The sequence below is a fragment of the Neoarthrinium moseri genome, assembly GCF_022829205.1.
Source record: "Neoarthrinium moseri strain CBS 164.80 chromosome Unknown scaffold2_Wmoseri_CBS_16480, whole genome shotgun sequence".
Taxonomy (NCBI): Eukaryota; Fungi; Ascomycota; class Sordariomycetes; order Amphisphaeriales; family Apiosporaceae; genus Neoarthrinium; species Neoarthrinium moseri.
The window spans coordinates 618,353-643,147 of record NW_026055116.1 but is presented as its reverse complement, the minus strand read 5'-3'; the positions used below and the strand labels follow the sequence as shown (position 1 = coordinate 643,147).

At 52.6% G+C, this 24,795-nt stretch overlaps 10 protein-coding genes across 10 annotated transcripts; 6 read left to right on the top strand and 4 right to left on the bottom strand.

The window, feature by feature from the left end:
* Nucleotides 1-572: 572 nt before the first annotated feature.
* On the bottom strand, nt 573-1,484 carry JN550_000950 (uncharacterized protein; the record flags this gene model as incomplete). The annotated part of the gene is made up of 3 exons (XM_049321580.1): nt 573-869; nt 920-1,096; nt 1,155-1,484. The coding sequence occupies 3 exons, from the start codon at nt 1,482-1,484 to the stop codon at nt 573-575; spliced, it is 804 nt and encodes a 267-aa protein (XP_049176856.1).
* Nucleotides 1,485-2,759: 1,275 nt separating this feature from the next.
* Nucleotides 2,760-4,492, top strand: JN550_000949 (uncharacterized protein; the record flags this gene model as incomplete). The annotated part of the gene is made up of 5 exons (XM_049321569.1): nt 2,760-3,446; nt 3,502-3,600; nt 3,651-3,738; nt 3,793-3,914; nt 3,983-4,492. The coding sequence occupies 5 exons, from the start codon at nt 2,760-2,762 to the stop codon at nt 4,490-4,492; spliced, it is 1,506 nt and encodes a 501-aa protein (XP_049176855.1).
* Nucleotides 4,493-5,084: 592 nt separating this feature from the next.
* JN550_000948 (uncharacterized protein) lies at nt 5,085-6,371 on the top strand (the record flags this gene model as incomplete). Its single annotated transcript, XM_049321558.1, has 2 exons — nt 5,085-5,288; nt 5,358-6,371. The coding sequence occupies 2 exons, from the start codon at nt 5,085-5,087 to the stop codon at nt 6,369-6,371; spliced, it is 1,218 nt and encodes a 405-aa protein (XP_049176854.1).
* Nucleotides 6,372-7,198: 827 nt separating this feature from the next.
* JN550_000947 (uncharacterized protein) lies at nt 7,199-9,614 on the top strand (the record flags this gene model as incomplete). The annotated part of the gene is made up of 4 exons (XM_049321547.1): nt 7,199-7,591; nt 7,640-7,746; nt 7,799-9,083; nt 9,141-9,614. 4 exons carry the CDS (start codon nt 7,199-7,201, stop codon nt 9,612-9,614), a joined length of 2,259 nt encoding a protein of 752 aa, XP_049176853.1.
* A 538-nt stretch (nt 9,615-10,152) lies between these two features.
* Nucleotides 10,153-11,434, top strand: JN550_000946 (uncharacterized protein; the record flags this gene model as incomplete). The annotated part of the gene is made up of 3 exons (XM_049321537.1): nt 10,153-10,404; nt 10,496-10,971; nt 11,032-11,434. 3 exons carry the CDS (start codon nt 10,153-10,155, stop codon nt 11,432-11,434), a joined length of 1,131 nt encoding a protein of 376 aa, XP_049176852.1.
* An 877-nt stretch (nt 11,435-12,311) lies between these two features.
* Nucleotides 12,312-14,653, bottom strand: JN550_000945 (uncharacterized protein; the record flags this gene model as incomplete). The annotated part of the gene is made up of 5 exons (XM_049321526.1): nt 12,312-12,710; nt 12,767-12,930; nt 12,980-13,070; nt 13,132-14,103; nt 14,165-14,653. The coding sequence occupies 5 exons, from the start codon at nt 14,651-14,653 to the stop codon at nt 12,312-12,314; spliced, it is 2,115 nt and encodes a 704-aa protein (XP_049176851.1).
* Nucleotides 14,654-16,186: 1,533 nt separating this feature from the next.
* Nucleotides 16,187-17,192, top strand: JN550_000944 (uncharacterized protein; the record flags this gene model as incomplete). The annotated part of the gene is made up of 2 exons (XM_049321514.1): nt 16,187-16,422; nt 16,502-17,192. 2 exons carry the CDS (start codon nt 16,187-16,189, stop codon nt 17,190-17,192), a joined length of 927 nt encoding a protein of 308 aa, XP_049176850.1.
* A 398-nt stretch (nt 17,193-17,590) lies between these two features.
* Nucleotides 17,591-19,720, bottom strand: JN550_000943 (uncharacterized protein; the record flags this gene model as incomplete). Its single annotated transcript, XM_049321503.1, has 3 exons — nt 17,591-19,282; nt 19,350-19,485; nt 19,620-19,720. 3 exons carry the CDS (start codon nt 19,718-19,720, stop codon nt 17,591-17,593), a joined length of 1,929 nt encoding a protein of 642 aa, XP_049176849.1.
* Nucleotides 19,721-20,653: 933 nt separating this feature from the next.
* On the top strand, nt 20,654-22,401 carry JN550_000942 (uncharacterized protein; the record flags this gene model as incomplete). The annotated part of the gene is made up of 2 exons (XM_049321492.1): nt 20,654-22,128; nt 22,188-22,401. The coding sequence occupies 2 exons, from the start codon at nt 20,654-20,656 to the stop codon at nt 22,399-22,401; spliced, it is 1,689 nt and encodes a 562-aa protein (XP_049176848.1).
* A 1,023-nt stretch (nt 22,402-23,424) lies between these two features.
* Nucleotides 23,425-24,411, bottom strand: JN550_000941 (uncharacterized protein; the record flags this gene model as incomplete). Its single annotated transcript, XM_049321481.1, has 5 exons — nt 23,425-23,487; nt 23,642-23,771; nt 23,840-24,030; nt 24,181-24,309; nt 24,373-24,411. 5 exons carry the CDS (start codon nt 24,409-24,411, stop codon nt 23,425-23,427), a joined length of 552 nt encoding a protein of 183 aa, XP_049176847.1.
* Between the last annotated feature and the right edge of the window lie 384 nt (nt 24,412-24,795).

Here is a 24,795-nt window from a genome sequence, read left to right as displayed (position 1 = left end):
CTACTTAGTGCTGCCGCGGCACGTGCTTGTAATCCTGGTGAATCATAAGCTCTACGAGTTGAGGCGCGCTTCTCAGTATCGACTTGTTCTATTTATAGCTGCACATTGTTCTAAATGCAGGCATAACCACGGCAGCTCCCGAGGCTAGTGAAGTCAGTGGGCGGAACAGATTGAGTTTGGGATAGCGTACGGAAATACTCGTCCAGGCCATGGGCGTTGTTCTTCTTCGTGGGTATCCATGAGTTAAGTTAACGCAATCAAAGAAAGGCACAGTTATATTCTACACGCCTTTTGCATCCTAGCCAGACCTGGAGCTTCGTTTCTATATGAGTATATCTTCAATTTTGATGTTCGTTGGCTTCCGATAGTTCAAGTACTGCGACGGCCAAGATTGTTATTCTCTCAGATATTAATCTTAGAGAACTAGAAAATTTTACCTATCAAAAGAAATAATTCCCCTTATCAATACTCCTCTAGGCTCTCATAAACTCGAGGAAACATTGCGTACGTTAATGGTCTATCTGAGTATATAAAGCTAGTTGTGGTATCTGAACATAGAAGTCGAAAGAAGATCATACCATGAACAAAAGAGCAAGGATTGTAGCGGCTAAGAGTTGCGTAAAACCTATGTCGTGCACCTTGACACCTTCGCTTGAGGCTGGCCTCGTGCTATTTGATGCGGATGTGCCAACAGTTGCGTTCAGCTTCTTCTGAACGAATTGAAAGGCCTGCTGTCCATACTTCATCGGATAAGCCTGATGCGATGCTGCATCGACACCTTTTGAGCAAAATGGATCCGTTGCATCACAATAGGACTGTATGATGCTCGCATAGGCAGGACACTGAAAGCCTACCGGGCGTGCAGCAAACTGATATGAAGTCAGTTACAAGGCAGAAGTTTCCTAGATGCGGTACTCACTCCCCCTTCGACTGCAGTCCCCACATTGAACGGCAGTCCATCGACGTGGCGAGGATTCCCCATCATGATGATCGCTGCCACCATGTTGCCCACTTCTTTCGGTACAAGAGACATAGTTGTATTGAGACTGGTTCCGTCGGGCCCACCGCAGAAAGCGTCATCCATGATTTGAGCTCCCTGCGCCAACAGTTAGTTTCCAACTCTTCCGTCAACCCGATAGATTTATTTCACTTACCTGCGAGTAGCCGACCATAACGATTCTTGATTCGGGGCATTGCTGATGAAATGCAGTTGCCTGCTTGGTCACAGCTTCAATGCCCGCGCTGACGCTTATAGCGTACGACGGGTCCGACGAGGCCGGGTATATGATAGCTTCAGAGGTTGCACCGCTGTTTGCTGTTGTGATCATCCTGACCACCAACTGGGACGATCCAAACCCAGGCGGTGCGGTCGTCTCCCGTGCGCCAAAAACGTGGATGGCTGGGCAGTCAGACTGTCGTCGGAGGCTGACTGCCAAGGCCGATGACGCCCCACCAATAAACGAGAGTATTGTTATAACCTTCATGGTGGTCAAATGATTAGTACGTATGAACAATCGCAACGCCGAGGCCTACTGGGGGGATCTATGTAGTTATCTGATTCACTTGCAGGCCATTCGCGTGGGTCGTAATCAACGAAGGCAACTACCGATCATCAATTCATGGGTGAACAACCGAGTGCTTGGTGTCATAGCGTAAAAATTCATACGGTTCAAAGTCCCACCGACCTGAAAAGTGCGATTTGGCAATTCTCAGATGTCTCAAGATGTGTATAGCCTAACAAGTCTGGTGAATGCAGGTCAGGTAAAAGGCCTAGCTGCGTCGGGATGGGCGATCACCCGCTCCTCCAAAACAATTCAGAGTCCGTGGGTTGGGCGGATGTTAGTGACCAGGCTATCACTGGACACTACTTTATCCGCATGAACGTATCGGAGGTTTTCATGATCGGCCAACACTTGAAACTGTGGCAGCCGCAAGGGAGCATTACAGGGACACAGCACACAAGACTGGTCCAATTTTTGTCGGGCCGTGCCCATGGACACTTGCGATCTCGCTGTCCGATCTGCCACGATAGACTTATCTATCCGTGTTTATCACTCGTGAGTGCCTGGAATTTGACACATCACACAAGTCAATCCTTTGCCACATGCAACGTTGCCGCCTTCCAGAGGCCATTATCGATTATAAGATTCACCTTTCTTGCTATCATCCCTGGCCATCAAACTCGAGCACCGCCTCTGCCATGTTGTAACCTTCGCAGGATTTCGCAGTGCAGTAATGTGCAAAACGGAGATAGAACAGCATATGACACGTCAGAACATATGCGCATGGTATATACGACATTGTTAAGCTAATCATTTAGATAGCAGGCCCAGCAAACCGTTGTAAGGCTAACATCCCTAAAAGCTTAGCAGATACAGTCGGAGTTAGCCCGGCTCCAAGCAATTGCGCAATTATAGTCCGTAATCACCTTTAGTGACTTGGGCCAATCAGCACAAGTCATGTGCAGATCCCAGCTCCGTTCCAAGAGTTGGACAAGGTAGAAGCATGGCGACAATGTGCTCCATAATCGCGACAGGAGAGCACGCTTACCTCTGAGTAATTGCTGTGGTGACTAGATTCTCGAGCTAAAGTAAGCGCTTTCGCTCTGTTATTCAGTACCACATCAACATCTTGTCCTAAGCAAATGGGCGTCACTGGCTCTGGAGTCAATTTGAAACGCGGTAACTCAAAAGACCATTTAAATCTGTCTTTTTCAAGTTGTGACCGTGGAGTCCTCGGAAACGACCCCGCTGCTCGGAATGAGCTCCAAAGTAGAGGTCGGCCCGGACAAGGAGACGGCCATTACTGAGTCGTCCTCAGATCACAATGACACGAGTGTTGTCGAGTTCGGGCCGTCCAGGGAGAAGGCACCGTGGTGGTCCTACATATGGGATTACGAACCTGGCCGGTCACATGAGGAGCGCAAGTTCATCCAGAAGCTCGACGTATTCCTCATCACAATGCTGTCGCTGGGGTACTTCATCAAGAACCTCGATCAGACGAACATTTCTAATGCGTTTGTGAGCGGCATGAAGGAAGACTTGGCGATGAATGGTAATGAGATCAACCTTATTGACACAGCGTGGACGGTAGGCTACGTGGTTGGACAAATTCCGTCCCAAATTGTCTTGACCAAAGTCCGACCGTCTATTTGGGTGCCATCGTGTGAGTTGCTCTGGACTGTCTTGACATTCTGTCTCGCTGCGGCCAAGACGTCGAATCATGTCATTGCCATTCGTTTCTTCGTGGGCCTGGCGGAGTCCATATTCTACCCAGCCGCCCACACGATCCTTGGGAGCTGGTACAAGCCATCGGAGCTAGGCAAGCGAGCTTGCATCTTTCATGCTTCGTCGGCTGCCGCTAGCATGTTCAGTGGATATCTGCAAGCCGGAGTTTATACTGGGCTCAACGGTGTTCACGGTCTACCAGGATGGAAATGGCTCTTTGTAGGTGTATACGATCCTCGAAGGGCGAGCTTGGAAAGTTTTGACAGAGAAGTAGATCATGGATGGAGTCATCAGTCTCCCTATCTGCCTTGCCGGATTCTTCCTACTCCCTGATCTTCCCGAGAACACGCGAGCGTTCTATTTGAATGAAAATGTGAGTTGCGGAGCCCGAGATCTACAGACTGATCTAACCCCAAACAAAAGGACCGTACGTTAGCCAAGAAGCGGATGGCACTGGTCGGACGGTCGCCTCGTGGTAATCTGGGGCGGTCTGCCTTCAAACGGATTTTCGGTATTACTTCCCACATCTTCACCCCATTCTGTAGATGGCTTACACGAATCGTAGGGCGATGGCACATTTATCTTCTGTCTATCCTGTATATCATTTTCATCAACGTTGGCCCAAGTTCCAGCGTGAACCCGATGTCGCTGTGGCTGAAAGCAACAGGCCATTCAGTGTCGCAGATTGTAAGTGCTTGATGAGAATACCATCTTTATTTTCCTGAAGAAGCTGGCCAGACTCTAAACGAGTGCAGAACATCATTCCGACGGCAGCTAGTGCTATTCAGCTTGTCCTGACCGTGTCGTTCGCCATCGTGTCGGACGCGATAAGGCATCGCGCCAGGGTTATGTCGGTTTCGACGTTTTTGGGCGGGTTTGCGGCTCTATGCTTGGCGATATGGAACATCCCGGATGGCCTCAAGTGGTTCGCGTTCCTCCTTCAGAGAGCATCGATCCCTTACGGACCGCTCAGCATGAGTTGGGCCAACGAGATATGCGGCGCGGATGCGGAAGAGCGGGCCATCGTCATTGGTGTCATGAACTCGCTGGGCTACGCTTTCAACGCGTGGGTGCCTCTCCTGACTTACCCGCAGGTGGATGCTCCCACTTTCCGGAAGGGCTTTATCTTCTCGACGGTGGCCTTCGGCGCACAGGGGGTTGTCACTGCGACGATTGCTTTTATGTATAAACGAGACCTGAAGAGGAAGCGGGTCGAGACGACACAGGACGAAGAGGGCGTGGTTATAGGGCCTCCGGCGGAATAGCTAAGTTGGCTGAAGTACCTGGGTACATGGCAGTCAATTGGCTCAACTATCACAACCAGGCTAGGTAGACAAAACATAAGCCGCTCTGTACCGCCTGTTAGCTACCTAGATATATGGAAGGTGGGCGAATATCGCTCTATATTTATACAAACATACACCTTGACATATCTACATCCATGTCTATGCATTTTGCCATTGCTATACCCTTGGACAGCTAACTTAGCTGACGAACCCCCAACTCGGGAGATGTTCGAGATGCACACCGCATACGGCTAAGTCAAAACAAGGCTTGGCAGGCCCGGGCCCCGGGGTATTGATCCAGTGGCTTGGGCCCCCGCGCAATGGCATCTGGCCAGCTGGGGAGCGCGGGTCCACTGCGTCATGCGCCCCTCTCTCAGCGCTTCCGGCTTGGGCAGGTGTCGCAAGTCAGTCGGGGCTCAGGGGCTCCTAGGCAACGGTCAGCTGTCGCAGCTCTTATCGCGTGATTCCGAGCTGCATCTCAGAGCTTCCCAGCTCCCATGTGGTCCAGACACTCTCAACCAACATCCATTCCCTTGCTCTCCGAACCCATCGCCACTGTATCAAGTCCAAGATGAAGGCCTCATTGCTGGCATTGCTGTTGCCGGCGGCGGCAAGCGCCCGTTTCATCGAGGCGAACGAGATAAACCGTGTCATTCCTTTCCCAGATGGGCTACTCGACGAAGCCGCCGAGCAATCGGTCGAGAAATTCTTGATTGAGACCGCCCCCGGCGAGACGAGATGGGTCACTGAAGACCAGAAATGGGAGCTGCGACGGGTAAGGGCTGCCGTTGTCATTACAACCACGTCGCCGCAGCTGTGTCGCTAACATGTCACTCCCCTACAGAATGGCCAGGAATTCATGGATATTACCGACCACGGCGACCTCGGATCCTACCACGTCAAGACCGCTGCGAAGCCCATCTTCCCATCGAAAGTGAAGCTCCAATCCGAGGTCAAGCCTCTTCTGAAGAACTTGACCAAGTCGTTCCTTCAGGAGCACCTGGAGAAGTTCACCAGCTTCCGCACCCGCTACTACAAGTCCGACTACGGCCGACAGTCGTCCGAATGGTTGTTGAAGACGGTGCAGGACACCATCAAGGATGCAGGCGCCGATGAATATGGTGTGACCGCGAAACACTTCAAACACCCATGGGACCAAAACTCCATCATTGCCACCATTCCTGGTCAGTCCAACGAGACCATCGTGATCGGTGCCCACCAGGACTCGATCAACCTGTGGCTGCCCTCTCTACTCCCCGCGCCCGGCGCCGACGACGATGGCAGTGGCACCGTGACTATCCTGGAGGCGTTCCGCGTGCTGTTGCAGTCGCAGGATGTCATCAAGGGCAAAGCACCCAACACGATCGAGTTCCACTGGTATTCGGCCGAGGAGGGCGGCCTGCTCGGCAGCCAGGCCATCTTCTCAGACTATGAGAAGAAGGGCCGCATCGTCAAAGCTATGTTGCAGCAGGACATGACCGGCTTCGTCCAGGGCACCCTCGACGCTGGCAAGCCCGAGAGCGTCGGCGTCATCACGGATTTCGTCGACCCTGGCTTGACGGCCTTCATCAAGAAGGTGATTGAGGCTTACTGCGAGATTCCCTGGGTCGAGACCAAGTGCGGATATGCTTGCTCAGATCATGCCTCTGCCTCCAAGGCTGGATACCCCTCTGCTTTTGTCATCGAGTCTGCCTTTGGTGACTCGGACAAGCATATCCATGGCACTGATGACTTGATCGACTACCTCTCGTTCGACCACATGCTTCAACATGCACGTATGACTCTCGGTCTTGTTTACGAGCTAGGCTTCACCGACTTTGCAAAGCTTGAGAACAAGGCGAACATGGGCGAACTGTGAGGTGCAATTTCTGCAGTTTCATAACCGGGAATCGTCCATTTCACACATCAACTTCTTTCTCAGCGATACGCAAACTAGATAGAATAAATACAGACACATTATGGGAGGCTCTTTGAATGTATTACTAGTGCGTCGTGCCTAGACCATGCTCGTTTCACTCCCGCGCGCCAGTTGCGACGCTCTTCAGTTCCTTGGAGCCAAGGCGAGCCCCGCGCCACAAGATAGAAGGAGCTAGGTATAGTAACATAGGGCAAGGTACTGAGAACGTTTTAGGTTCTCATCATGACAGCGTCTGACGTCACTTGTTCGCGTTTCTAGCTCTTGGTATTGCCATTTCCTGAAAGCATGGCACAGCACCAAGACAATCGAGACGTGCCGAATGACCTGGCTGCACGGCCTGGGGTCATGGCCAGACTCACAAGCTGGAGGTATTGCTCTCCATCCGATTACGCGGCAGTGGCATTGTCAGAGATCTTCGGGCAAAGTAGGTCATTACTAGTGTCGCAGATTTGCGCCTATGTTGAATCAAGGACTTGATTGGAAGAATAATATAAGGACCTCGCGACGTGTCTAACCCGCAGGATTAACACGCCGGCTCAACGGCAAGCAGCTAGCTTGCACATGTTCAGTGACGCAAGTGTATCCTGGTTTCTTGGCATTAGTCTGTTCTAACCTCCACACAGGATTTCGGCTAACCACCATCACGGCAACCACGGCACATACTTAACCTTTCACGCTCCCGTCATGGATCACAGCCTTGGTTCCCCACTTAATTCACCCTCTTCGGACGCGTAACCTACGTTCAGATTACTATATGTATAGCGACAATGTCTTCGACCGGGTTACCAAAGCTTGGCAGTGTTCTCTATCAAACTTTCGTCGAGTTTCCCTGCAGTGCACTTACCATTCCAAGGCAAAGCGATCCAAACGTTACTGCGATGTCGAGCCGTAGTGCCAACGGTGACTCCAGCCACACCATCAAGAATTCTCTTGTCCAGTCATGCCAGTCACCTGAGAGCGTATCGTGTCTCTTGGGCAAAGATCCCAGTCTTACACCGGGGGAGGCGTGGAAGAAATTGACCAGCCACAAGACAGAAGGTCTGCATACTTCGCAACACATCAGTGATGACGGGAAAGATAGAGCAGCGGACCATGAGCTAGATCTTGCCTATGCTTGTGGTAGCTGGGGTCCGAACCGACCCAGTGATTTGTTTCTCAAAGTTAGTTGCATATCTTCGTGGGTATTTCTAAATACTAACTCCGAAAAGTTATATCATGATTCGCTGAGTACCCTAAATGAGCACCCGGATCACGGAATGGTGAGCCCGTCTTTGCTCGGCAGTAATGGAGTTGCACCACTAACCATCATCTCCGTGTAAGCGCACATGTAGCTTTAACCTTTGATGTATAATGCTGACACTCGATAGAATACCAGACATCGTAAGACATATGTCGAACCTGATAGTCCGGGCCGACAGAGAAGTCTTTCTTGCGACCAACTACTGGCAGAACAGCGTGGCATCGGCGTTTATAACGAATGCGATGAAAGAGCTCTCCCGCCGTGCAGGTGAGCGAGGCACGAGAATAGTGATGAAGGTCATATATGATCGGGGCAGCCCGAAACAACTTTTCGAGCCGCACTACATTGTCTCTGAGAAGGAGTACACCGGGAAAGCTGTTGGGCTTCCGGCAAAGCATGAGATACCCAACATTGACCTTGAGGTCATGAATTACCATGACCCATTACTTGGAACATTTCATTCCAAGTTCATGGTTGTTGACCGGAAAATTGGTATTGTGCAGAGCAATAACATCCAGGACAATGACAACCTGGAGATGATGGTGCATGTGGAAGGGCCCATCGTGGATGGGCTCTACGACATGGCGCTCTTGAGCTGGCACAAGAGACTTGACCCTTCTCTCCCGAGCCGTGATAGCTCTGCAGCTGAAGGCGGGACGCAACGCTCTAGCCCGAGTCATGATATTGCGTCTACTTCTAATAGGTCGCTTGAAACCCATCCTCCGAAGACTGATCAAAGGGCTGCCGCCTTTGGGCCGCAGGCCGACGAACACCTCGCCCCTGACCTCACACCATCAGCCCTCAAGAACACGGAGCCTCCAGTGGGAGGTTCAGACTCAGCAGAAGGACATTCAACAGGTCAGGTTTTACCTGCAAATGCTACCAATGACTCTCACCATTTCCATCAAACAGATGCTACAGGCTCAGAAACCCAGGGACGTCCCCAATGCAAGCAGCAGGAAGCCCTCCCAGAACACACCGCCGAAGACCCGCACTACGATATTGATATCGCCGGTGAGATCGCCCGTGTTCAAGTGGCTGTCTCCGCGAAACCTCATGAAACACAACTGGAGGCTATCACACGACACCTCAACCACACAACCAACAAGGATGTCAAAGGCGACCCTGCTGCGTCCTCGCAAGCAGAGGAAATGACCCCATATATATCTCACCCTACCCATGAGCCGTTCCCGATAGCACTGGTCAACAGATCCCCCTATGGACCACCGAACCACAAATCCGTCTCGAACCCCCAGAATGCGGCCTGGCTGTCGGCACTGCGCAACGCTACAAAGAACGTTTTCATCCAGTCACCAACACTAAATGCTGAACCTCTCGTCCCGGCGATCATCCAGGCTTGTGAACGAGGGATCGATGTCTATTGCTATATCTGCCTTGGATACAACGACGCCGTAAGTTTCTCTCAAACCTTCCCCTCCCTGGAGTTGTCGTCTGAACGTCTTGACTAGGGTGAACTGCTACCGATGCAAGGAGGCCACAACGAGATGGTTGCCAACCATCTCTACAAGGCCATGTCCCTCTCGGCGCGCCAGCACTTACACTACTTCTGGTACGTGGGCAAGGACCAGACACGCCCCATCGTCGCAGAGTCGAAGCGCCGCTCCTGCCACATCAAGCTCATGATCGTGGACGAGTGCATTGGCATCGTCGGCTCCGGCAACCAGGACACGCAGAGCTGGTTCCACAGCCAGGAAGTAAACATCATGCTGGAGAGTCGGGAGGTGTGCGCACAGTGGATCGAAGGGCTGAGGCGGAACCAGAACACGCATCGATATGGTGCCGTGGGACGCGACGACGGGGTCTGGAGGGACGCCGACGGCAAGGAGGCTCAGGGGGCTACTGGTGTTGACCCTGGGCATTTCAGCTGGGCCAAGGGGCTCGTGGGAGCTGTCAAGAGAGTCAAGGGAACAGGAGGATTCTGAGTAGAAGGTGTTTAAATACAGTCAAACCACGCGAGGGCTGGGTTGATCGGCATTAAACGTTCTGGTGGATTTTGTCATTGCTGGTACTGCCGGACATTGGAAAGCCAGGCGCCGGCGCCGTGATACATATAATTGTAGTTATAATGGATAATAAATAACGAATTCCAACAACTAATAGCCCTTGACTCGTAATATCTACCATACTGGTATTGCACGGTAAGCTGGATTTTGATCTGGGTGGACATGTCCCTCTTAAGTCAACCGGCTGCTTGTCCACGTCCGAAGGGTAGGCAACAGTCGGAACACATAGGTCCTCTTTGTGAGGAATACTCACTCGTCAAGTCCAGGTTGATAGGTTAAATGAGCCGTATGTGAGATCTGGATGGTGATTGGCCACACTGAGCTGCATGAAGCTTTGTGAGTCATCTTGGATAAGCACGCAACATCGACTTATGTGTGAGCCCGCACAATAGTGAAATGAGATGTTACCACGGCCGAGAAACATTCATGTTCTTCAGGTTACCTAGGCCTATATACAATGGCTCCGCTCAACGAGGCAGAAATGGAGGAGTTGGTGTTCCGCATCTTAAAGGATCTATCGGAGACGCCATACGCTTGCTCCGAACTGATGCATTTGACAAGTGGTACTACGAACTTCGTTTTCCGCGGCAGTCTGTTGTGTCCACTGTCGTCAAGCGCAAGGCACTTTCCGCAGAATTTCGTAATAGTCAAGCACTCTACGGCCTTTGCAGCGGTCAACAAGGACTTTCCCCTTGATGTCACACGATCGGTATTCAGCCCGCCACTATGTTGCCCTCCCTCAGTCCTATCAACTACACCAGTCAAGCTCCAAGAAGGACATATCTCTAATTCGTTTACAGCAATTCGAGGAGACGATGCTTCATGCCCTGGGCCACTTCACATCCATCGCCACAGTGCAAACTCCGCGTCTATACCTATTCAACCGTACAACTAACACACAAGTCATTGAGTATTTTCCGGGTGTGATCGAATTGAAATCTCTCCTTGCCTCGAGCGATGTCTCTGAACCGACCGCAAGATCTATCGGTCACGATCTCGGAAAGTGGCTCAAAGCGTTCCATGATTGGGCCTCAGCCCCGGACCAGATGGGGCTGAGAATAGAGATCGAAAAGAACAGGATTATGCGCCACTTGAAGTACCAGATCACGTATGCTAGATTCATTGATGTACTGCAGAAGTTTCCGGAGTTGATTGAAGGGCATGGGAAGGCGCTGAGAGAAATCCAAGAGATGGCGTTCAAGGACTTCAAGAAGACACCATCGGAGGACGACGGGGACGACTGGGGCCTCATACATGGTGATTTCTGGTCAGCAAAGTAAGTAAGAGATCTTGCCTCACAGCATACGTTGTGTCTCTAATGCACGTCTGCGCGCAGCGTGCTACTGCCACCGTCTCCGCGGATGGAAACGAAGGGCTCGACGAGCCTCTTGGTCATCGACTGGGAATACGCTCAATATGGACGCCGAGAATACGACATTGGCAATATGATTGGTGACCTTATTGAGCGCTGGCATTTCGGACGGCTTCATAGCTTCGTTTGGGCTATTCAAGGGTTCGTCAAAGGATACGGCGGCATTGGCGACGAGATGGCCTTCCGTACCGCAATCTACGCGGGCGTTCATTTAATAAACTGGTACAATCGTGGTCCTTCAAAGCCCAATAATGACGAAACATTAAGCGCATTGCGTCTTGGTAGGGATCTAGTCGTAAAGGGATGGGAGAAGGATCGAACTTGGTTGTTGAGCAGCGTACTAGAACACTTATTTCAGACCACCTGAATTGCTTCACATTACGATTCATAGATCCAAATCAAAAAGAAGTCCATACCAGCGAAATCAGGTGAGAACGATCACTAGAAGAGCGACATAAAGAAGAAACGGTGCGGACTTGATCACACACAGCGTCAAAGATTGAACAGGATTGTCCGCAAAGAACAACAATAACAGCAATGGTTCAATTGGGGGAGGGTAGTCAACGTACCTCTTTCAACCTTTTTGGGTATTTATTTGAGATTATTTGGTCTCAGTTCGCTGAGGCCATCACGTCTCTATGATCAGTTTGTACAGTTCTGGTAGGACCGCCTATCCTAGCCATGAGGGCAGTCAGGGTTGTTTGGCAGGAGCCAGCGAAATGCTCAGTTCTTAGAGGATCTGTGTTTAAATTGTCAGTGTCACACATTTGACGATTTAACCATTGTTGTTGTTGTCGTTAGAAAATGCTATATTTATTCGACCACAGCAAAATTGGACGGCCGTTGCCTAGCCACCAAGCCATCCACATCCTGTTTTGCAACACAACCTGGAAGGTAGCTAGATGTGCAAGTAGAGACGAGAATAATGACCCTTCCCATCAAACCTTCTCCGCAGGTTCACCGAGGTGCATCTACATAAAGACAGGGAAGCTTATGTTGCACTTAGAGGCCAGACTTCAGTAAAAGGGGTGCACAACTCTCCCTCTCGCCGCCTTGCACTGGATATGCGTTGAGTTCTTGAGTTGATCCTAGGACTTAGGCCCTTCTTAGCTGAGAGAAGTGATCACAGGTGTGCAATTCGTACGACTTGCGGCCTTCTGAGAGATATATCCACCTTCGAGTATTGATTTCATGCCCTCAGCCTATCGGGAACCTTTCTGCTCAACAAGCCCGCGCTCTACTCTTTAGTGCCTTAAATTCTTCTCCGCAATACCAGACCACTTATTAATCCACGCAAAAACTTGTCGGTGCCACTCCAGCGAGTTCTCTTCCTTCATCACAAAATGATTCTCGTCCGGAAAGCTCATGAATCTTGCTGGGGTTCCAAGGACCTTGAGGGTACGGTAAGCGGCGAGGCCATCGGTAATGGGGCATCGATAGTCCTTGTCGCTGTGGATGACGAGCATGGGTGTCTTCCAATTCTTCAGCAGATCCGGGCGGGCAGGATTATACCTTTCCAAGCCGTCAAAGTTGCTCCACATGAAGGGAGGGCCGCCGAAAAAGTCGTCCGTTACAACAAAGTCTGTCTGGAGCATGAACGAGGGTAAATGGAAGATGCCGTCGTGGCAAACGAGGGCTTTGAACTAGAAAGAGCATTAGATTCGCATATGCAATCAATACAAGAATGGACAAGACATACCCGGCGGCCAAGCTCATTTCCTTGGATCCAGTTCATCATATAGCCACCATAACTCCCGCCAGCCGCCACTGCATTTTCCATGTCAATGCCGGGCATACTTTTGACATGCTCCAAGCAATTGATGAGATCATCATATGGCCGCGATCCCCAGCTATCTCTAACCCCTAACGACAGATGAGGAAAGTTTTCACAGGGAGAGTGGGCCTTGCTTACCTTCTGCGAAATCCATGCCAAACCCAACGCTACCTGTGATATTTGGTGCCACAACAATATAACCCTGTTCAGCCCAAACAGCCGGGTTCCACTATTGTTCCTGTCAGTACAACGTCCTAAGCTACTGCTCCATACTTAGTCCACGAGCTTACCCTTGTGCTCCATCCGTCTCCCCACGCACCAACGGGTCCTCCATGGACAAGCAGACATAATGGGTACTTCTGCTGAGGATCAAAATCCCGGGGTTTGATAACCCACGCCTGCACGATGTAGTCACCTCCACCCTCAAAATATATCTCCGAAACTTGTTTCGGAGAGAGGCCAAGGTTGCTATGTTGAGATGCGTTGGAGACTATCCACGCCTCCGACTCCAAAGTTGGATCAGTGTTGACAACCTGATAGATCCATGGCTCCACTAGACTTGAACTGGTGACAAAGAGAGCTTCGTCCTTATCCCGCCGAAGGGGGTAGTAGGCCGAAACACTACCGTTTCTCAGGATCGTCCGGGGATATGCGTTGGGTTGGAGATCCACCTGATACAGGCCAGTCCTACCCGCATCTTCGGCGCGGACGTTAAGGGCGTGGCCGCTCGGGGCGAACTCGAAGCCGCTGGGGAATAAATTCCAGCTATTGCCTGTGACCATGGAGAACACGTCTATTGCGCTTCGGGAATCGGGAAGCTTCACAAAGATACTTTGTTCCATCGAGCGCCCGTTAGGTGCCCGTAGGAATCCAACTATTGAGCCGTTAGGGCTGAACCTTGGCTGTGAGCAGTGGCCTTGGTCAGTCCTTGTTCTGGGGTCGATTTCAACCTGCAGGGGGATTCGCTTTGCGCTCTGTGTTACTGGTTCGGAGAATGAATCCAGCGAAACAAGGTAAACGCCCGTGAGTCCTGTCTTCATCGGATCATCAACCTGTGTGTCCCGGGCAGTGAAGACGATTGCATCGTCGCTGATGTCGAACTCGTTGGTGTGACTCCCAGGTTCGTACATATTGGGAGGAGCTTCAAGGTTAGTGCCACCCAATACGTTCCTCAAGGGTTTGTTGAGTTTCCAATCGCCGTCTTCTTTCACTATACTGGAGTACCAGATCGAATACTTTTGTGGTTTCGTATAGGAATCCCACTGAGGCGCAATATCAGGGTTAGAGTCACGTATGATCGGGAGTGGAAGACACTGCACTTACAATGCGAGGTTCCCAGTCCTCTGTAACCCTGGCCGTGTGCTGTTTTTTATCAGATTCCTCATTATAGAGGTTGCCATTTTCGTCTGACAATCCAACGACGACGACAGCAATCGACCCATCCTTGAGCGCCCTGACTTTGAGTGCGCTGACCGGTGCCTCGATGAAATCCACAATGGTTGGTTCAGCAGAAGGGTTCCCAGCATCTGCAAGCTTCACCCAGGTATAACCGCCATCGCCGCCGCAAAGATAGATGACCGAGTTCGACCCGTCGCCCAGCCATAGCACATCACGTGCTTTCTCATCTTCGATCAGCTGCTCCGACTCGCCGGTATCGATACTGAGCACGCGGAACTCCTTCAACGTCTTCCCACCGATAGTGTGAGTTGACTGATAGAAAAGCGCCAGCGTTCCGTCATGATTAGGAACTGCTGGACCTCGCCGAGGGGCAGAAATCAGGAGCTCAGGCGTAAACTTGGGAACAAGCACCATGGTAAATCGCTTTAAGCATGTATACAGTTTCTGCGATGGGTGCTTCCGAGCAGGTGCAGACAAGCCAGTTGCAAGACTTATTAAGAAACGAAAAGTTATTCGCTAGATGTTCGGTCTCTTACGCGGTCATTGCGAAGCTCGATACATGCATGCGAGATGGGATTGAGATGGGTGACGCGGCCGCAGGATCGTCCTCAAAAGAATTCGGCTGCCTGGAATCAGAGCTGGGGCACACCGTTAGTCGTGAGACAAGATGTTAGTGGAGCTGCGGAAACACGAATTGAGCAATTGGTGCTCCTGCTAAACAACTGACGCGAAGAAAGAATACATGAGGTGGAAGTCACTGCCCGAATTGCTGCATTCGCATTTGTTGCATTGAGAAGAAGATCTGAGCATGCTGTGTGTGATCTGGACTCTCTCACAATTGGCTATCCATGCATTTACTTACTGTATGCTGAGGCAGCAGGATTAAGACCACCGAGGTGACATTATATCGCACTACGGTCTACGGAAGATTGCGTAAATACACTGAAGACTGCGTTGACTCCCCAGAATGGTTATTGTCATTCTGAACTCAAATAGGTAGCCTGAAACTCAAGGTGGTAGTGAGTAAATACGTTCTTGAAGTAAGTCTAAAGTATAAGTTACCTATTGGAGTATGGAACGACTACGACTGCTCACAGCTCAGGTGTCCACCGCCAGGACCGGGGTGCATGCAGGATCGACACTGTAGCGGACCGGGACAGCTCCTGTGACACCAAGCACCTTGCCGGGAAGACGAGCACTTGAATACTTGCATAGCACAACTAGAGAACCGCCAGCCCCCCAAGACTACTATGTAAGAAATATCTTACTACCATATCTTACTACCAAGGTCTATCTGATAGCCTCTCGGGTCTCTTTTAACTCAGAGGCGGGTTGTATGAAGTGCGATGATTGCTTATTCTCATGGTCAGAGGCATGGTAATTTCGGCTAGGGCCCCGATAGCGGCACCCACAGCGAGGGAACCAGAGTTCCCAGAGTCCCGGGAGGTGACCTAGCGCTGCCCCATAGGCGGCTCGCGGCGACCTTCCCCGAGCTCCTGGTGCTTATCAGTCCCCAGCTCCGGTGCTCGGCCCAGCTGACGAAAATACGGCACCTCACTCGCCCAACTTCATCTCCAGGATCCCCCCCAGTCCCCAGAGTCATACGATGCCCCGTTAAAAATCCCATCGCAGGAACTACCGTATCGACGACAGGTCCTCGACGGCTGGGTTTGATGATAACGAGCCGCCCTACCTACTTGCTATAATCTTTCCTGCCGCGCTGTTGTAGAGTCTTTCGTTCATCAATTGACCTCCTGGGTGCTCTATGGGAAATCTTTGAATGGCGTCTGCTCCTTTTGCTGTGACATCCAACACGCGAAACCTCAGTGCCGACGGAATGCGTCCCACGTCCTCGAGCTGCTTCCTGAACACGAGGCAGCTGTAAGGCCAGAAGGAAGAGGACCAATCCAACGGGCTTTCCACGTCGTTGCCTGGCCAGTCCGGACCATGAAGGACGAAAGCGGCAGCGAGAATCTGCACATGGATGACAGACTAGCACCGCAACTCAAGTTCGCAGATCCGAAGCTGCCCGTCGCCATGCCGCCGAAACCCTCCGTCGAGGTCAAGTCGCAGCTGCAGCAGACATGGAACACCAAGAACTTGGGCCTACGGCTCGCCGCTGACTTTGCCAGCGCGGCTTGCGCCGCCTCCATGGTGGCGCCCTTGATCTCCGTCATCGACAGGTAGGCAGCCATATTCCATATCCGGAACCACCCAATCCCTCCTAAGGGGGCATCATCAAGCTGACCATGCGCCGTCCAGGTCCATCATGGAAAACGCCTCGGGCCGTCAGACCATGTCCCAGGCCCTCAAGTCCGTGCTAGGCACCCTCCTCACCCGCCCACACACACTGCTCTTCTCCAAGCCGGTCGCGCTGATCTTCATGGTGTACGGCGGCACCTACCTCACGGCCAACACACTCGACACAGCGACGTCCACGCTACATAACAAGCCGGCCTCGCACGTGGCCGCGGGCCCGCTCAAGTTCGCCTCGGGCAGCGCCGCCAACGTCGGCATAGGCATCTACAAGGACCAGGTGTACGTGAAGCTGTTCGGGCCCTCAGGCCCGCCGCGGCCGGTGCCGCTGCCGAGCTACGTGCTGTTCACGCTGCGCGACTGCATGACCATCTTCGCGTCCTTCAACGTGCCGCCGCTGCTGGGCCCGGTGCTGAGCGCGCGCATGTCGGCCGAGCTGCAGAAGCAGGTCTCGGGCCAGACGCTCGCCCAGTTCGCCGCCCCGGCCGCCGTCCAGCTGTTCAGCACGCCCCTGCACCTGCTGGGGCTCGACCTGTACAACCGCCCGGCGCAGACCTGGGCCGAGCGCCTCGCCGCCGTCCGGAAGAACTGGGCCGTCAGCGTCGCGGCCCGCGTGTGCCGCATCGTGCCCGCGTTTGGCTTCGGCGGTACCGTGAATGTCAAGGTGCGGAAGAACCTGATGGAGAAGCTGGCGTGATGCAGGGGCTTTAGTGCCCCGAGGTGTCCGCGTGTGTGCTCCCTTTTCAAGAACAAATACCTTGCGGGTTTTGGAAGTGATTGGCCTTTGGCTATGCTGCGCAAATAGCAGACGAGGCGTTGAGCGATTGTACTGTCTTCCTTGGTTCCGGCGTTGGGGATTTTTGCTGCGCAGATCTATGACTACCATACTAATGTCTCATGATCCATGTTTTAGACTAGAGGATAGACTTCTAGAACGGATGTTTTTCAGGGCTACGTCCGGTCACCGTTGTATAATAGAGTTTGGGTTCAGATCAGGATCTACAGTTGGAGACAAATTTTCAGTATGCAAATATACTCGCGTCGCTCCGTCATCCCGTCTTCTCTAGTGGAATGAAGTGGTGTACAGTCGGGTTTCTAGAGCAGTCCAGAGGCATTCAGTGCCTCGATGATCTTGTCCGCCTCAGTCCCCTGTCGTGACCGATGACGATGCTCCCCTGTATCTATATAGTTCTCCCAAAACCTCAACCCCTCGATCCCATCCTCGCGACACAACACGCCACGCTCTTCGGCCATCTCCAGTTCCTCCTCGGCAACGCCAATACTCCAGCCGAACCGCTCGGCAGTGTCCTGCGCAGTGACACCCCGGCCGAACTCCTGCCAGTCCCAGGAAACTTCACGGTCGGGAGGGATGTCGTGGAGATCCCGGAGCCACACTAGCAAGCCCTTGATCGTCGTCTCGTCTGTCCTGTCACGGCTTTGGACCACCATCACTCCGCTCTTGAATGTCCGCAAGCGAACTGGGAGCTTGAGCTTCTCCCAAAGCCTAGCAGCCTTCTCGAAATCGTTAGGGCTGACGAGTTCGACACCCCCGCGGGCTCTGTTGAACATGGCCCACAAGTCAACCAAGCTGACGATGCCACCGGCCTTCTTTAAGACGCCTCGAGCGTCGTCGGTCAGAAATTCGGCCAAATTGCGAGCCAACTCGGACAGATAGAGGCTCTCTGCACCAGATCCGCTGCCGCCACCAACAATGTCCTTTGTCGTCACTAGACCCAGCTGACTTGCCGACTCGGCCAGTAACGCGTTGGCCTCGGCAGTAGCGCTGTCGGCGCCTCCATTGACCTGCCTAGCAAACGACTCGGCAAGAGCGACAATGTCCTTGGCAGATGCCATGAGGGCTTCAAGATCTTCAAAGGAGCTTCCAATAACCAGCTCGTTGTTCTTGCGTCTGTCGAGCCCCATCTTTTCCAGACCGGCGATACCTGCCGTCCTGGTCCTCCCGGTACCTGACCCAGACCTAGACAGAGAGCCGGATGTTTCATCCCCCATCCTATTGCTCTTTGGCACAGGCGGGGCCTCCTGAAGTAGCCATTTGCGCTGGGTCATGGAGCCCTTGAGTCGTTCGTAAAAGATCTTGTCACCTCCATGCCCACCTCGAAACGAGATCTTCACACTGTCAGGGTTTTCGAGACCAGTGACGCTTCCATAATTGAGGGTTGGTCCGGGCGAGTCGGTCCTGGGACGTTCCTGCGAGGCTTGTGGCGGTGCCTCTTGGGATATCAACGGCCCACCACATATCTCGCAGGAAAGAAGGGAAGGGTGGTTCAAGAAGGTACATCTCGGACATTGAAAGCCAGTCTCAGGGTTGACCACGGCGGTGGATGGGCCGGTGGGTATGTCCAGCACTAGCCCCGTATCATCAGACTGGGGGCGCAGAGGCGTCGGCGCTCTCACATTCGAGACCGAGTTGGAGGCTGGCCTATTCGTGGCATTCGATATCGTTGCCTTCAGGACGTGTGTAAGAGCAGGCTTGATGCCGCATGCCAGGCAGGGGGGCAGGGGGGTATGGACATTGGCAGTAGTCGGGTCGAAATTGGACGGCACGGGATTCGGAAAGCTGCATATTGTGCAGACCCACGTAGCCGAGGTGGCGGGCGACGAAGCTGGAGCAGGAGAGCGAAAGCCGGAGTCGGCACGTGGCCGCGGCGATCCAGAACCGTTGCTCAACGGAGTCGACGTTGCGGCAGCGGCGCGGGATTGTAGGGAGGCTCGTTTGGCCGGCTTGGGGAAGAGCGTCACCTTGGGCGAAGACTTGATGAACCCGGCCTGGAGAGCGGCAGTCAGCGAGGGTGCCGGGTAAGCAGTAGGGCAATAGTGAAGAGAGAATACGTACGTAGAATTCATATCTCTCTACATCTCTGAGGTCGAGAGCCACTGAGTGCTTTCTGGGATCCTGCTTGTCGACGTAGCATATCCGGTGCGACGTCAGGTAGACCTGTCCATTCTGCAGGTTGGGCAGTTTGTATTTTCTTTGTACGAGGATGGAGCGTCAGCCAAGTTCACTCGGGTAAAGGTATGATATGGCATTCAAAGGGCGATATGGCTGCCTTCTTTGCAGAAAGGGCGCATGGGAAACAGAGGGTACAGAGAGAGCAAGACTCACCCCTCATACAACCCCACGTTGTCCTCGACAAAGAGGAGGACTTCATCGGGAAGATACGATGGCCGCAGGGCAGTAGTGAGGTCGATTTGTTTTAGAAACATTCGTCATAGCGGTGAACACGAAAGTTAAGGAACAGGCCTGAGAGAAAGCCGCTGCCAATCGTGCAAGTTGAGGTTCAGATACCTAGTGCCCTCTTGTCGCTGGTGCTGGTGGTTGAGACGAGTTGAACGGGGGGTCGCATTACGTACTGGATGCACACTGTATCGCCCGAACTGCCCAGGTGGGCAGGGTCCCGCCAAGTAGAGCTGTACTCAAGTTACTAGCCCGCTACCGGGTGCTGACGGCATCAGATGATCGCTATCAGCAGCCACCCCGGCACAGCTGAGTACCAGAAGACAAGGCCTGGCCTTCCAGGGTTGCGGGCCTCTTGTTTGTCCGGCCTAGGCAGGCAAGACGGGACAAAGCCCACAGCGGAAGCGCTGGGCCTCCCTGCATACGGTCGGGTGCGTCGTTCCAACAGGCACCTGGGGAGCCAGCCATAGCGAGGCCTCTCACAGGCTCATGGAAGGGCTCCCCATCCGCCCGTAGACCCCTTTGGCTGCTGGCCACTGGCGCCTTTACCTGTGCAGGCGTGCAGGTGGCCTTGTAACCCAAGTTAGCCTTTTGCTCCACTCGCCCACCCCCCATTTCCGCTGGCGCCCAGCCCAAACTTCGACCTTCTCTCCGCGTTAGTTGTTAAACCTTTCGGCCAGCCACGCCACCGCTCACCGTTCTTTCATTTTCAACTTCGACCACCACACACAAAAAATCAATCATCGCCACTCACATCGCCGACGCCTGCTCCCGCTCGCAGTGTTCCATTTGCGCACCACTCCGCGAGACGCTTTGGGATCACAGATACCGATTCTTGATGCTAATGATCCCCATACTAACCGCCCCCAAGCCCTGAACCAAGTCATCCGACAAACACTCAGCACTCGACGACGACAACGATCAACGGCTACCGAAGAATCGACAAACCCGTCCACCTCGCCATGTCGTGGACATCGTCAGTTCCGCCGCCACCAGGCGCAGCATATGGCTACTCACAAAGTGCGTATCCCAGCCAACTGCCATATTTCCCCCCTTCGCCTGTGTCTGGGTCTCTACCCGTTGCCCTTGACACTTCGTCACCGTCGCCACAACATCCTCACCTCGGCTTGACAGCAGACGCTAACAGGACTCTTCAACTAGCTACTACTGCCTTTACTCCCGTACCCGTCAGAACTGGCGGCTTTGGCCAGCCGTTCGCTCAACCTCCGCACCCCAACCTGTATGCCGCTCCTGCTAATCCGCCCCAAACTGTAAACGCGGCATCGGCACCCGGTAGTACACAACACCAGCATCCACAGTCGGAGCAGAAGATTGACTGGCCCGACTCTGTTCGCTCATATGTACAGCGATCTTTTGAGACCAAGAACCTGATCCCCGGCGTTTCGCGCGAGGAGATGCAGACCAAGCTAAAGGAGACCATCTCCCACGCTCGGGACTCCGGTATCATGTACACCACCGACTGGGACAACATGCCCTTGCCCCAGGTCCTGGTCCAGTCTGAGCGCCTGCAGGCCTTGACTGGCTTCGGCCGCATCGGCGGTGTCGCCGACGCCATGGAGCGCGCCCAGTCTCAGCCTACCTCGAAGAAGAGAAAGTCTTCTGATCTGTCTGAAAGTAACCCAATGACTCCCGGGCGTAGTCTCAAGGGCCCTTCCCTCCAGGATCGTATTTCCCAGCCCTCCAGTGACCAGTCCTCGGGAATGGACGCACCTCTCTCTGCCAAAAGTAAGTTTCAGAAACAAGCAGAGAAGCGACAGCGCCGTTTTGATGGCGGTTACAAATCCACCTACCGGTCACCTAGCCCACCGCCTTCCACAGGACCCGTTGTTGGAACCTGTACCGACCTGGAGAAGCGGTATCTCCGCCTGACCTCGGCACCAAAGGCCTCCATGGTGCGACCTGAGCATGTGCTCCACCAGACGCTGGATCTCCTGAAAAAGAAGTGGAGGAAGGAATCGAACTACAACTACATTTGCGACCAGTTCAAGTCGCTCCGTCAGGACTTGACTGTCCAGCGTATTAGAAATGACTTCACTGTCTCGGTCTACGAAATACATGCTCGCATTGCATTGGAAAAGGGGGATCTCGGTGAGTATAATCAGTGCCAGACCCAGCTGCGTGCGCTCTACGCCATGGGTCTGAAGGGGAACCCCGTCGAGTTCAAGGCCTATCGTATCTTGTATTTCATCCACACCGCAAACCGTACTGCGTTGAACGACGCTATTGCCGATCTAACCACAGCAGACAAGGAGGAGCGCGCTATCAAACATGCCCTGAATGTTCGTTCCGCTTTGGCCTTAGGAAATTACCACAGATTCTTCCAGCTCTATCTCGATGTCCCTAATATGGGAGCCTATCTCATGGATATGTTTGTCAAGCGCGAGCGGCTGGCTGCTTTAGCAAACATGTGCAAAGCGTAAGTTTTTCTTGCCCACTCACCCGTCGAACAGCGGATCGCGCTAACTACTGTCACAGTTACAAACCAGACTTGAAACTTCGCTACATCACTGAAGAACTCGCGTTCGAGTCGGATGCCGAAGCCGCGCAATTTATTATCGACCAGAACGGTCAAGAGTTGCTCCAGGAGCGTGAAGATTCCATCATCTTTCTGGCAGGCAATGCCAAGTTTCTGTTCGAGACGGCAAGATCAGAAGCCTTCCGGAGAGTCGATCTCAAAGGCCAGATCTGATTCGCCTCCCGATTTTTCTTTCTTATTTTGTCGCATCCCTGATATTGCAAACAACCTGCCGCCCGTTCGCCCTTCGAACTCGTGACTACGCTGGCGACATCCCGTAGCAGTTCGCCATGTTGAGTGTCGACACGTTACAGTTGATGATGCCTATCGACAAAGGGCGGAAACTCACCTTCCAAACCCGGTTTTGGCTATTGCCACGCAAAGAAGTTCGTTGAGGGGCCCTCCATGCCGAACGTATCGGTACCCTAAAACCTCGCACCACGCGTCGTTATCATTCGTGTCCTACCCTGGCACAAATTTGCACACTGATGGCGTGTGACGAGAGATGATCGGGCCAACATGGACACTGAAGCGAGCGCCTGCGAGAAGGATCCAGCAAGCTCGTGGGTGTCACGACTTGATAAATAGGTGCAATATTGATCTGGCGTTCTGGCGCCTTGGAGTATTTGGACTGATGGTCTCGCGGATGATACCCCACTGAGCGAAGAGGGATTTCGCTGGGCGGCTCGCAGTGTTCGGCCCTGACATCGATGTTTCGCAGAGGCAGGGAATGGAGGTAGCAGAAGGCTGCCGTCCGTAGCCAGTAATGTCCATAGTGCTTGCATCCGTATTTAAAAGAATTGTTTTCTACACGCAAAACTTTAACGCCGAGTGATCATAACATCAATCAGCATTCCATTCTCTTTCAACTATCGTATTCAGTGAGCAAGTATTGGCTGCATTAAACAAACAAAAGCGAGCATATCTAACTACCTGCCTAGGTAACATGATTTAATTCAGCATTGGGTTCAAACCTCAGGCTCGGCTGTATATGACTACCAGAAACCACGATCATCAGATCAATGCGCTACAAAGCAAGCTATTAACGAAGTTCACATTCCTTCGAGCGGCAAGAATCCTTCTCACCACAGAAGATATATTAATGGTTAGGTGGGTTAGGGGTCGGATTCACTTTCCCCCTGCATAATCGTTGAGGAAACGAACTCATGAAGAGTCTATGTTTCCCACTCTAAATACTCACAGAGTCTTGACTCTTTTTGGTGCAATCAGATGCGCGAGGCCGCCGGCTATCGTCATGAACTGTCCGAAGGTCAGCAAGTAAGGCATTCAGCAAGAAACTTTGTTTCGCAGTCCAGATGCCAGGCAAGTTCAATATGTATTTGACATAATCCATGCCTTGTCGTGCTGCGGAGGGAACTTGGATCAGGAGAAAAGACCAGCGGGTGATACTGACCACTTCGTCGAAGAAACGGAAGTACAGTGGCAGAGCCAGGTACGTGTCCCCGTCGTAAAAAGCTCGCAGCATATGAGGTACGTCGGCGAGGGTCCCAAAGCTGCCCGTTGAGAACACATCGCTAAAGAACCTACACTCAGTCAGCTCGAGATCCGGGCGGTCTGTTGTTTCTTGTTGTATGAAGCATTCGAGACATACACGGCCTTGTAGTCCCCCGCCGGGTCCGCTCGCTCTCGTACAACCAAACGCTCCCCCTTGAACCCTTGGATGCTGTGGACAGTCCTCGCCGGAACAAAGAGGACGGGATCGCCTGCGCGGATTACATGCTTCACGCCGTCGATGGTCACGGCCACCCGGCCCTCGAGGACCGTGAAGTGCTCGGAGTGGTGCTTTGATATGCCTCTCAGTGCTTGTTTTCAGAAATAACGTGAACCAAACTCTTTTTGGTGCCACTGCTGCTTAGAGTGACGTAGATCGAGACAGCAGTCAAGGAAGCTTAATGCAGGGGGGATTCTCCATAACAGGGTCCGTATCCTTACCTTGTGCCAGTGTGGAGGGACGTAGAAAGCATCTGTGCCTGATTTACCGGTGCAGATTGTGTCAACGGCGTACCTGTCAATTGAGGTCTCGGGCTCGTCGGCGTTGACTTGGATGTCCACGGTCACACCCTGATCCATGATATTAGTAATTAATTGAATGTGCTTGTAATCATCTGATGAAGTTAGTCTTACTGGACTCATGGTTAACGTTTTGACGGTTTCGAACCCCATGATGGATGATTAAGGAGTCTTGCAGCTCAACAATATAAACAACCTGGAAAACGTCTGGATAACTCCCAAGATGAACAGGTCTGCACTTATCATGCATTTTGCAATTCCGAATTACGTAGTGACACACCTATGTAGCAAGAGCTAATGTAGACGATCTCAAACCCCGCTCGGCTTTGACCCAAAGCGCGAGCGCAAGCTAGTGAGAAAGCAGTATACCATATCATTTAGAGTTCCGCTAACATCCTGCGATCTTCCGGGGCTATACGTATAAGATTGCATAATGCTTACCATCTCAGGCGAACTGGCTTGCACGATCACATATGAACGGCCTGTTGCAAGCAGCTCCGTTATGTACTTGGTATCCTGTTTACTGAGGCCACTCAG